Raw genomic sequence first — 12,476 nt, forward strand, 5'->3', positions numbered from 1 at the left:
TTTTAGGGACGGACAAAGAATTCTCTTCGCAGAAAATACGCGATAAAGCATCTGGCTTACCATTTTTAGAACCAGCTCGGTAGGATAAATTAAATCTTGTGAAGAATAGAGCCCATCTATCCTGCCTTGCATTTAATCTTTTACCAGACTTAAGATACTCAAGGTTCTTGTGATCTGTCCATACTAGAAACGGGCTCTGAGCGCCTTCTAGCCAGTCCCTCCACTCCACCAAAGCCACCTTGACAGCCAGCAGTTCACGGTCACCTTTGTCGTAATTTCTCTCGGCTGGAGTCAGTTTTTTTAGAGCGATAAGCACAAGGATGTAACTTATCATCCTTGAGACATTCCTGGGAGAGCACTGCTCCTATTCCGGCATCAGACGCATCAACTTCTACAACAAACTGCTGTTTGGGATCTGGCAAAGTGAGGATGGAAGCGGAGGTAAAGCTCGATTTTAGTTTCTGAAAAGCTGACTGACTAACCGGGTTCCACGCAAAGGGTCTGTGTGGCGAGGTAAGATCATCCAAAGACGAGGCTATTGAACTGAAATTTCTAATGAACTTTCTGTAGAAATTAGCGAACCCTAAGAACCTTTTTACGTCTTTGCGTGATGTGGGAGTGGGCCAATTAGTCACGGCATCAACTTTGCAAGGGTCCATTTTGATTTCACCTTGAGCCAGCACGAAATCCAGGAAAGAAACAGAGGCCTTGTGGAACTCATATTTCTCAGCCTTGACATATACTTCATTATGCAGTAACGGCTGCAATACAGAGCGAACATGAATAATGTGAGTCTCCTCATCCGGGGAGAATATCAAAATATCGTCCAAATATACAAAAACATACACATTGAACATGTCACGCAAGAAAAACGTTTTGGAAAACAGTTGGAATGTTAGTTAGTCCAAAAGGCATTAACAAATACTCCCAATGTCCCGTTGGTGTGTTGAATGCTGTTTTCCATTCATCCCCGCGTACCGAGTGAGAATCAGGAAATGTTAATGTGAGTGTTTGGGTGCGGTGAGTGATCTTGGCCATAAAACTGCCATCTGCAGCATAAGCGTTGCAGTGGCGTCTTACTTGAAAAGTTCGAAGATGCATACGTCTAACAAGGAGGGAGTTGAGTCAATTTGCGTCAGAACCAGAGTCAATAAATACAGACGTATGAATCTCTTGATATGGAGAGCATAGTGTCACTTTAGGAAGAACCTGGGTAGGGTCTTCCTTAATGATATTTAGACTCACCACTCCCGTGCCCTTGTTACCGGCACCGGCAACTTTGACATGACAGGTGCTCACGGAATGACCCAACTGCCTGCAGTAGAAGCACCGCCCTTCCCTCAGCTGGCGTTGACGTTTCTCACGGGAGAGACGGAACCTGCCCAGTTGCATGGTCACGCTAGCGAGTGGATTGAGACTGGCAACTGGGCATCTGCCTTGGTTTGGCTGGTCACCGAGGCTCGTCCTCCAAGTGCGCGGTGACGCATCCTTAAGCCGATCTCTGTCCAGCTCGCGATCCAAAAGCCTTTTGTCAATCTTTATGGCGAGAGCGATGAGAGTGTCCAAGTCGGTCGGCAGGTCTAGTGGGACCAAATGATCTTTGACGGTGGGGGATAGTCCTTGAAAAATGCATCGAGTAGTGCCCTGTTACTCCACTGACTCTCAGCTGCGAGAATGCGAAACTCAATCGCGTAATCTGACACCCTGCGCTTGCCTTGTTGTAAGGTGACAAGGGACCGAGCTGGCTCACGATCTGGTGTGGAATACTGAAAATCTTGCTCCCTAGTCTTTACAAAAGATGCCCAAGAATGACACCCGGCAGAATTGCGGCTCCATTCAGCAGTAGCCCATGCCTCCGCACGACCAGTCAGGTGGGAAATGACAAAAGCGATCTTTGCCCGCTTAGTGGGGAAAGCAGCTGCCTGCAGCTCAAAGTGGACTTCACACTGAGTGATGAACGCTTTATTATTCCCGGAATCTCCAGAGAACCTCTCCGGTCGAGAGAGCTGTGGTCAGACAGCAGCGGAGGTGGTAGGTGGCGGCATGGTGACTGGTTCACAGGTAAATGGTGGTACAGTGGCGGCATCGGGTGCTGTGCCAGCTGGTTCCTTCTTCTGAGCCACATTCATTAGAACTTCAAACTGTGAGGCCACCTGTCTCATCATAGCGTCCTCATCATAGGCTGCCTTTTGTCACCAATTCTGTTCATAACCTTTATGGACAGAATTTGTAGGCGCAGCCGAGGCGTAGAGGGGGTCCGATTTGTTGGCCTCAGTATTGCATCTCTGCTTTTTGCAGATGATGTGGTTCTGTTGGCTTCACCAAGCCGTGCTCTCCAACTCTCACTGGAGTGGTTCGCAGCCGAGTGTGAAGCGGCTCGGATGAGAATCAGCACCTCCAAATCTGAGACCATGGTCCTCAGTCGGAAAAGCGTGGCGTGCCCTCTCCGAGTCGGGAATGAGATCTTACCCCAAGTTGAGGAGTTCAAATATCTTGAGGTCTTGTTCACGAGTGAGGGAAGAATGGCACGGGAGATCGACAGGCGGATTGGTGCAGTGTCTGCAGTGATGCAAACTTTGTATCGGTCCGTTGTGGTGAAGAAGGAAGAAGGAGGACTTACTTGTTGATCTACGTTCCTACCCTCACCTATGGTCACGAGCTGTGGGTCGCGACCGAAAGAAAGAACAAGATCCCGGATACAAGCGGCTGAAATGAGTTTCCTCTGCAGGGTTTCCGGGCTCTCCCTTAGAGATAGGGTGAGAAGGTCTGTCATCCGGGAGGGGCTCAGAGTAGAATTCAGTAAAAGAACATCATACCAACAGTCAAGCATGGTGGTGGTTTTGTGATGGTCTTGGGCTGCTTAGCTCCTTCATGACCCGGACAACTTGTTGTGATTGATGGAACCATTAATTCTGCTCTTTAACAGAAAATCCTGAAGGAGAATATTCCGCCATCAGTTTGTGACCTCAAGCTGAAGCGCCCTTGGGTTCTGCAGCAGCATAACGATCCAAAACACATCAGCAAGTCAACTTCTGAATGGCTTGAAAAAACTAAATGAAGGTTTAGGAGTGGCCTTGTCAAAGTCCAGACTTGAATCCAATTGAAATGAGGTGGAATGACATTAAAAAGGCCATTCATGTTCGAAAACCCTCCATTTTTGCTGAATTCAAACAATTCTGCAAAAAAGAGGGGCCAAAATATCTCCACCGAAATGTGAAAGAAAGGGCCATTACTTTTTCACACAGGGCCAGGTAACTTTGACTATTTTGTTTCCTTAATAAATTAAATCACCATTTAAAAATAGCATTTAAGTTCAATGATATTGGTCTGATATTTACATTTCTGTCATGATCTTAAATTGGGGAGACCATGCAAAAATATAAGAATTTGAGAAGGGGGCCAATACTTTTTCACGGCACTGTATATATATCCATATTAATAAAATAGTACAACCACTAGCAACACATTTCAGGGATTTATGTTTGATGTACTGTATTCAATATATTTATGATGTACTTATTTCAACATCATTTTGACTATATAACAAGACATACAGTACACTTCTTTTTCCTCCTGAATCCTGACTGTCTGACATGAAAAGACTCACCTGTTCCTGTTTTAGGTCATTTGGGATTTACAAAACTATTTCCATCCATCCATTTTCTTCTGCTTATCTGAGATCGGGTCGCGGTGGTAGTAGCTTTAGCAGGGACGCCCAGACTTCCCTCGCCCCAGCCACTTCATCCAGCTCTTCCGGGGGGATCCTGAGGCGTTCCGAGGCCAGCCGGATGACATAGTCTCTCCAGCGTGTCCTGGGTCTTCCCCGGGTTCTCCTCCCGATGGGATGTTCCCGGAACACCTCACCAGGGAGGCTTCCAGGAGGCATCCTAAATGCCCAAGCCACCTCATCTGGTTCATCAAAATGCGGAGCAGCAGCATCGGTCATCTAGAGCCCCTCCCCGATGACCGAGCTTCTCACCCTATCTCTAAGGGAGAGCCACCCTACGGAGGAAACTAATTTCGGCCGCTTGTATCCGGGATCTTGTTCTTTCGGTCCCGACCCACAGCTCGTGACCATAGCTGAGGGTAGGAACGTAGATCGACCGCTAAATCGAGAGCTTCGCCTTTCGGCTTAGCTCCTTCTTCATCACAACGGACCGATACAAACTCCGCATCACTGCAGCGCTGCACCGATCTGCCTGTCAATCTCTCGTTCCATTCTTCCCTCACTCGTGAACAAGACCCCAAGCTACTTGAACTCCTCCACTTGGGGCAGGATCTCATCCCGACCTGGAGAGGGCACTCCACCCTTTTCCGACTGAGGACCATGGTCTCAGATTTGGAGGTGCTGATTTTCATCCCAGCCGCTTCACACACTGCTGCGAACCGCTCCAGTGAGAGTTGGAGATCATGGCTTGATGAAGCCAAAAGAACCACATCTGCAAAAAGCCTCAGCAATGGAGGCGTGGAACACAGTCAACCCTGACTCAATGTCCCTCGCCTCCCACGGAACATGAGCAAGGTTCTGTCGGAGGTGGGAGTTGAAACTCCTTCTGACAGGGGATTCTGACAGACGTTCCCAGCAGACCCTCGCAATACGTTTGGGCCTGCCAGGTCGGACCAGCATCTTCCCCCACCATAAGAGCCAACTCACCACCAGGTGGTGATCGGTTGACAGCTCTGCCCCTCTCCTCACCCTAGTGTCCAAGACATGCAGCCACAAGTCCAATGACACAACCACAAAGTCGATCATCGAACTGCAACCCAGGGTGCCAAGTGCACGTGTGGACACCCTTATGCTTGAACATGGTGTTCTTTATGGACAATCCTTGGTGAGCACAGAAGTCCAATAACATAAAACCAATCAGGTTCTGATCGGTGAGGGGGGCCTTCCTCCCAAACTCGCCCTTCCAGGTCTCACTGCCAATTTTGTTTACTTGTTCAGCGAGCGTTAGTACATGTTAGCTCGAGGAGGAATGTAAACACCCGCAAGTATGAAAGATGCGAACTCATGCGGTGAGTAGAATGACTTACAGTTCAAAAACAGCGACTCCAAGTCCGGGCTACAGTGTTTTGCTGAGCTCTGTGTGCTAAGTACACCATTGTCATCCTCTAGACATCCAAAAGATTGTTTATAACAGACCCTGCTGGAAGTCTCCATAGTTCTGCATTGTTTGGTTTTTCTTTTTCCTCTATTCTTCTGAGTGCAGCTGCAAATGATTTCTTTTGAAATTTGTTAATGTTCTCTTAAGCAACGGTTGCTATTTCTTTTGCTGATTTGATTGGCCAACCCGCTCAACTCAAGAACTACCGTCCATTTTGCCACTCCAAGTTCTCTTCCAAGTCTCAGGGGCTGGCTCCTCATGTAATTATGTCAGCAATGTTTCTCGATCCTGGAATCCACCACCAGCCTTGGACTCTAGTGCCACCTTGGATCTCCCCAATCCTGTTAGCAAAATGTTTTTGATATACATAGTTTTCCTCCTGCTCTGCACCAAGAACTGTTTGAGTATCCACTAGATGATATGTGTCTTGATTCACACCTTGGCAATGAGACCTTTTTGTAGGCCATCAATTAGGACTGAACCAGCTGATATTCATTTGCACTGACAAAGGGTTGGATTGCTGTTTGATTATTGATAGATTTTAGGTGTCTTGGCTTTGGATGTGTGTGTATGGAAAAGTTAGCTGTTTAAGAAGTTGATGGCAAGAGGGAAGAAGCTGTTGGAATGTCTGCTAGTTTGAGTTTGCATTGTTCGGTAGCGCCGAAGAGCTGGTGACCACGGTGTGGAGGGTCCAAGAGGATTTTGGCCGTGCTTCCTCAGAGGCCGCAGGAAGTACTCCTCTGCTGGGCCTTTTTGAGGATGGAGTTGATGTTTATTGCCCACTTCAGGTCCTGAGCGACTTGTAATTCCCAGGAACTTCAAGGTTCGACGGTTGACACAAGGGAGCTGGACAGTGTGAGGGGCAGCTGTGGCGAAGACTGCCTCCAGAAATCCACAATCATCTCTACAGTCTTGAGCGTGTTCAACTCCAGGTTGTGTCAGCTGCACCACAGCTCCAGCCGCTCCACTTCCTGTCAATATGCAGACTCGTCACCGTCTTTGATGAGGCCGATGACAGTGGTGTCATCTGCAAACTTCAGGAGTTTGACAGCCGGGTGCGTCGAGGTGCGGTCGTTCGTCTAGAGAGAAAAGCGCAGCGGAGAGAGGACACAACCTTGCTGCGTGTGGATAATTTGGCCTCCCCCAGCTTCACCTGCTGTGTCCTGCCCGTCAGGAAGCTGTAAATCCACTGGCAGATGGCAGGCGAGACACTGAGCTGGAGAAGCTTGGAGGAGAGGAGTTCGGGGATGATGGTGTTGAACGCAGAGCTGAAGTCCACGAACAGGATCCTCCCGTAGGTCCCCGCGCTATCGAGGTTTTCTAGGATGAAGTGCAGTCCCATGTTGACTGCATCATCCGCAGACCTGATTGCTCGGTAGCCAAACTGTAGGGGGTCCAGCAGGGGACCTGTGACGCTCTTGAGGTGGTCCAGCATGAGGCGTTCAAAGGACTTCATGACCACAGATGTCAAGGCGACAGGTCTGTAGTCATTCAGACCCGGATTGCAGGTTTCTTGGGGACTGGGATGATGGTTGAGCGTTTGAAACAGGATGGTACTTCGCACAGTTCCAGAGATCTGTTGAAGATATGTGTGAAGACTGGAGTGAGCTGGTCTGTGCAGACTTTGAGGCAGGATGGGGACACAAGGTCTGGGTCTGCCGCTTTGTTCATCCTTTGTTGTTTGAAGATGCGTCTCAAATCCTGTTTGTGGATGGTCAACGCAGAAGTCAGAGGTGTGATTGTGGATTGTGGTGCGGCTGTGTGGGTGTTGGGTGTTGGGTGTGACAGTGTCCTTTTTCGAATCTGCAGTAGAAGCTGTTTAAGTCGTTGGCTAGTCTACTATTTTTCTCATCTTAGGGGGATCATCGCTTGTAATTAGCGATTGTAATGCATGCCAGACTGATTTTAACTGTTTTTCCAACTTTGCTGCATAGTTTCTCTTTGCAATGTTAATTTCTTTAGTCAGCTGGTTTCTACTGCGATTATCCAGGGCCCTGTCCCGCTTCAATATGCATCCTCTTTAGCTTGGCGAAGTTGCTTCAGTTTGTCAGTGAACCACGGCTTGTTGTTATTGAATGTGCGAAATGACTTTCCACACACCTCTTCACAGAAACTGATATCGGATGTGACAGTGTCTGTATATTCATCCAAGCTGCCAGCTGAATTTTCAAAGACACTCCAGTCTGTGCAGCCCCGAGAATAATGAGGGGCGATTCCGGGTGTTTTTTTTCAATTTCGTTTACTTGTTCGTGTGAGCTTGAGGCGTAATGTAGACACCGGCGAGAATGAAAGATGCAAACTCGCGCGGTGAGTAGAATGGCTTACAGTTCAAAAGCAGCGACTTTAAATGCGGGCTGCAGTGTGTGCTGAGCGCCGTGATGTCTGGACACCATTTTTCGCTGATATAGAAGCATCCCGCTGCCTTTTGTTTTCCCCGATAACTCCATGACGCGGTCTGCCCGGTGAAGATGGAAGCCGGGAAGCATGACGGCGCCATCGGGGACAGCCTCACAAGCCAGGTCTCTGTAAAGCACAAGGCGGCGGAACGTCCGAAGTCTTTACTGGTCTTTATCAGAAGATGAGGCTCGTCCATTTTGTTGGGTAGGGAGCGTAGATTCGCGAGGTGGATCGACGGAAACGCCAATCTGTATCCTCCCTTGCGGAGCTTCACTTGGATGCCGGCTCGCTTCCCTCTGTGGCGTCGCCTTCGGCTCCTTGCCCCAAAGACCGCAGTCGCTGCTCCGGTGAGTAACTCGGGGGAAAAAAACTGAGCGGATTTTGAAAGTTGGTGAAAGAAAGTCCGGGGTAGACTCCTTGATGTTTAACAAGTCTATCTTTGTGTAAGTGAGTCGCGTAATGTCTCCAAAGACGAACAAAAAACACAAAAACATAAACAATACTAGAGAGCGCGTAACCGAGGCGTCCACACGGGTAGGCGCCATCTTGGATTTCAAGCTAAAGGAAAGATTTGAGACTGACCTCTAATTGCTAAGACTGTCAGGGTTGAGGTTAGTTCTTTTGACTAAGGGTCAATAACAACTGTCTTAAAAGCTGCAGGTACAGTCCCAGAGGAGAGGGATTACAGCTCTTAAACAAGCTTCCCAGGGAGAGGTTTGAGCAAGCATGTTGTTCATTTTGCTGCTCTAATGAGTTCTGCGTGTCTTTCAAGGGCTACTCCCTCAAAGTGTGAAATGGTAGCCAGACGAATATCTGCCTTAATGTTCATATTAGTCTCAAACAATTGACTGCACTAACCAGCAGACAAAGGCCTGCTGCAAACTGTGCGATGCGGTCGGACCCGATGAGACCGGAACATCGCGAAAAAAAGGCAGTTGTCGACTCACCCCCACACGTTGAGCAATTTGATACATGGATGCTCTGAACAGCGAGCATGTATAGGCGTTTGATGTTGTTCATATAGTATATTGTACTTCAGCACATTTCACATCACAACCATAAAAATATGGATTCATAGTTAAGGAAGAAGCGGTTTGCGAAAGGGAGTGAACGTGGGTGAGAATAAAAGCAAGTGTGTGGATATTTTAAAAGAGGCTCACTCACTCGCTCCATTCATTTGAATGTACCCAGCCCAATACATACCGTGCATGTACATTTTGGCCACAAGCTTTGCTTTTTCATCCACAGGCACATTAGAAATGATAACTATAATTAAGTTGTCTTGTGAAACACATTATTTGATACTAAATACGATGCTGCTTGAAAGTTCATGGACCCTTCTGAAATGGTCACTCTTTTTTGTAAAAAACAAACTATCCTTGTTCAACGTATATCCAAATCCCAATTTGTTAAGCATACCTTCCGAATAGTACACACACTCACACACACAAAGAGATATAGTGTCATTGTTTAATCCACAAATGTTTTCTTTCCACATAAACTGAAAATTGCATGTGTGCAAAAGTATGTGAACCCTTCTATTAGTAGCTTGTGGTGCCTCCTTTTTCAACCATTACTTTAGCAGAGATAAACTGTAACCACTAACCAGTCTCTCACATCTGTTTATGGGGATTTTTGCTCACTTGCTAAACTCATTTTGAGAGAGATTGGAGTGACATCTGGTATGCACCAATTTATTCAGGTCTCGCCACAACATTTCCGTTGGATTAAGGTCCAGACTTTGTGGCAAAACGAACCCTCTTTCTCGAATGCCATTCCTTTGTAATTTTGCTGAAATGCTTTGATTGATTGTCTTCTTTAATCCTTTTCCAGCCCAGTTTCAACATCCTGAATGATGGCAGCAGATTCTTGTCAAAAATGTCTTTATACGCCTGGAAATTGATGGCTCTTAAGATATGATGGTGTCGTCCAGGTCCAGAAGTGGAAGCAGCCCCAGACCTTCACATTTCCATCCCCATGCTTCATCGTTGGGAGGAGGTTCTTTACTTCATATGGGTTGCTGGCTTTTCTCCAAACCTGGTGGTTTTGATTGTGACCATCCATCCATCCAATCATCCATTTTCTGAGCCGCTTCTCCTCACTAGGGTCACGGGTGTGCTGGAGCCTATCCCAGCTATGATCGGGCAGGAGGCGGGGTACACCCTGAACTGGTTGCCAGCCAATCGCAGGGCACATATAAACAAACAACCATTCGCACTCACATTCACACCTACGGGCAATTTAGAGTTGTCAATTAACCTACCACGCATGTTTTTGGGATGTGGGAGGAAACCGGAGTGCCCGGAGAAAACCCACGCAGGCACGGGGAGAACATGCAAACTCCACACAGGCGGGGTCGGGGATTGAACCCCGGACCTCAGAACTGTGAGGCAGACGCTCTAACCAGTCGTCCACCGTGCCACCTGATTGTGACCAAATAATTCTATTTTTGACTCGTCTGTCCAGAGAAATGACTTCCAAAAGGCCTCTGACTTGCCCAAGTACTCTCTGGCAAAGTTGAAAAGGGCAGATTTGTCCTTTGTTGAAAGCAGATGCTTCCTTCTTGAAATGCTCAAATCAATGTCATGGCTATTCAATTTTCAGCAGATAGTAGATACATGCACATTTATCTGTGATGCCACCTGAGAGATCTGCAACTCTCTAGAGGTGATACCTGGGTCAGCCTTTACCCTTTTATTTATGGTGTTTCTGAGTGATAGTTTTGATGGGCATCCGATTTTGGCAGAGTTGCTGTCATGTCCATTTGTAACTTATTTGTCTGACAGTGGATGGATGGAGCTGGAACCTTTAAAAAATGATCTGACAGCCCTCCCCTGATGGATGGGCTGTCAATACCCTCTTCTTCATGTCCTCGGACATTTCCTTTGCTTTTGTTTTTTTTGGTTTGTGATTTTAGGCCTCTGCTACCAGGGGTTTTCTTGCTTTCGCTCTGAACCACCACGCACATGCACACGCACGCACACACATACACACATGCACACCTCCCCACACTGCCTTCTAATTTGTAAATGTCTTTACATGCCTTGGTACTCAGACTTTGACTACGTTACACATGTCTCCTAATCTTTGATATTTGTAGATTTAATTTATACTTTATATTGTTTAATACTATAGTTTTATTTAGCTTCTTTATACTGATCTTTATTATTTATACCATCTTTTGTAGCACTGTAGGCCCTTGAGTACCATAATTTCAAACCTCTGTATGTCGTACGCGTATTGTAGACTTGACAATAAAAGTACGTTGTACCTTTCATCTCTCTATTAATTAGTGCAGGCCAAACCCTTTCCCAAGGATGTCTTATTTCATTCGTTTGCTTAAATGATTTAATAAGCACTCAAATGTTTAGCCTGTGTCTTTTACCTGCTGGATTTAACCAGTGCAGCTGGGGGTTCACATACTTTTGCACACGTACAGTTATCAGTTTTTGTGGCCGTTCTGTCTCTCGCTCGCTTAAAACCCAGAAATGTATTTTTAGCGTGAGTTAAATTTTTAATCCCAGCAAAACCAGTGGGAGACTGATCGCCCAGTCATGAAAACAGTTGCCAAACAGCAGTCATTTACTGGTCGCACATATGGAAATAGATGAAAAATGTAATTGTGCTGTCTTAGATTTTAGGGGGGAAATTTGACCATTTAGGGGCAGTCTTCAGCTCTGCATACTGTAAATGGCTGTCTGTACATGCATGTTTTCCGCCATCATGTTGTTTATGCTTTGTTTAAAAAAAATCTGTGGGCTCCGTAACATAGCATGTCCATGCTCATCTTTATTTGTTTGTATTTTTCTGTATTAGGACCATCTCCATCACAGAAAAAGACTTCATTCCACAAGATTGTTAGGAAGCACAAATACTTAAAGGAGAAACCAGGTGCAGTAGAAAATTATGATCTAGAATCTTGATAGTATGTTTTCGCAGGGATATCAACATTATCAAGAAGATGAAGAAATTTCAGCAAGATAATTTACTTTTTACATTTTCAAATGGTTAGTCAACGCAAAAATGACTAACAACAATCATAGTTTTGACCTATCTCCTTAACAAGATTAATACAGTGGTACAAATAATTGCTATTACTTTGTGTAGCGGTAAAATGTTGTAATGTTTGTAATTGTTCTAATAAGACCCTTTTCAACAGCATTGGGACAGAGGGATTCCACCGTGTTGCTTTCCGTTTCAAAAGCCAAATCATGTGCCACCAATGCCATAATGTGCCCAGATGTGCAAGGCACCGCTAGTGTGGATATACTAGTTGGTAGCCAGAAGAGGAAGGCTAGGAAGACAAAGATAACACACTTCGTACGCACAGCTGATTGCAGTGTATCTCTGCTTGAGGGTAAGTATTACGGTCGATCCTCTTAGATGTCTTTTTCCACTTGGTTGCCATAACGCACATAGTTTACTGTACTGTATTGACTGTGTAGTCTGACACATGAAATTTAGCTTCATAAAAATAACTTTGTCTGCCATGGTAGTTTCCAAAACCCGCTTTCCTTTGCCATGTCTGCCAAAGTAGTAAATTCATGCAAGAAAGAGCAGACGAAGCAGTAGCAGACTAATTCAACGAGGGGTTGAGATCAGTTAGTAGCTTTCACCAGTTTTGCTTGTGTTATCAAAACCTTTGCCCAGGTTACAGCTACTTGGAATCATCAGTGAGAGATTACTTTCATCTGGGGGCTCATGTGGACTAACTAAAGTAAACAAAATAACCTATTTCCTTGTTAGAATAAGTCTATTCTGACCTAATAATCTCCTTCCTTTTTTACTATTTCAACAATTAGTGGAAAAGTGAGGGCACTTAATTTGTTTACATTTCAATCTGGATTGGTTCCACCTTTTATTTGAAGCCTCCATTGTTCATGAGCGCAAAACTATTGGAAAATGTGACTGATGCTCAGATGAGTACCATTACATTGATTATTCAATCAATAAATGGTTGTTTAGTTTTGGGTT

At 45.9% G+C, this 12,476-nt stretch overlaps 1 protein-coding gene across 41 annotated transcripts in view; it reads left to right on the plus strand.

The window, feature by feature from the left end:
- The window catches only part of LOC133466730 (HMG box transcription factor BBX), a 208,161-nt gene that overhangs the window by 131,302 nt on the left and 64,383 nt on the right, over window positions 1-12,476 (plus strand). For 38 of the 41 annotated variants that reach the window (XR_009785021.1, XM_061750666.1, XM_061750683.1 and 35 more), the window contains 2 exons: window positions 11,319-11,393; window positions 11,662-11,859. The exons of 1 other annotated variant lie outside the window; for it this stretch is intronic. Coding sequence is in view for 38 of the 40 variants with exons in the window: in XM_061750666.1 (XP_061606650.1) it covers window positions 11,319-11,393; window positions 11,662-11,859 (273 nt within the window). In the remaining 2 variants the exon portion in view is untranslated. Of the gene's footprint in view, window positions 1-11,318; window positions 11,394-11,661; window positions 11,860-12,476 lie in introns of those variants that run through there. 2 more of the 41 variants (XR_009785022.1, XM_061750659.1) reach the window with 2 other exon arrangements.

Source organism: Phyllopteryx taeniolatus, chromosome 17 (genome assembly GCF_024500385.1).
Source record: "Phyllopteryx taeniolatus isolate TA_2022b chromosome 17, UOR_Ptae_1.2, whole genome shotgun sequence".
Lineage (NCBI taxonomy): Eukaryota > Metazoa > Chordata > Actinopteri > Syngnathiformes > Syngnathidae > Phyllopteryx > Phyllopteryx taeniolatus.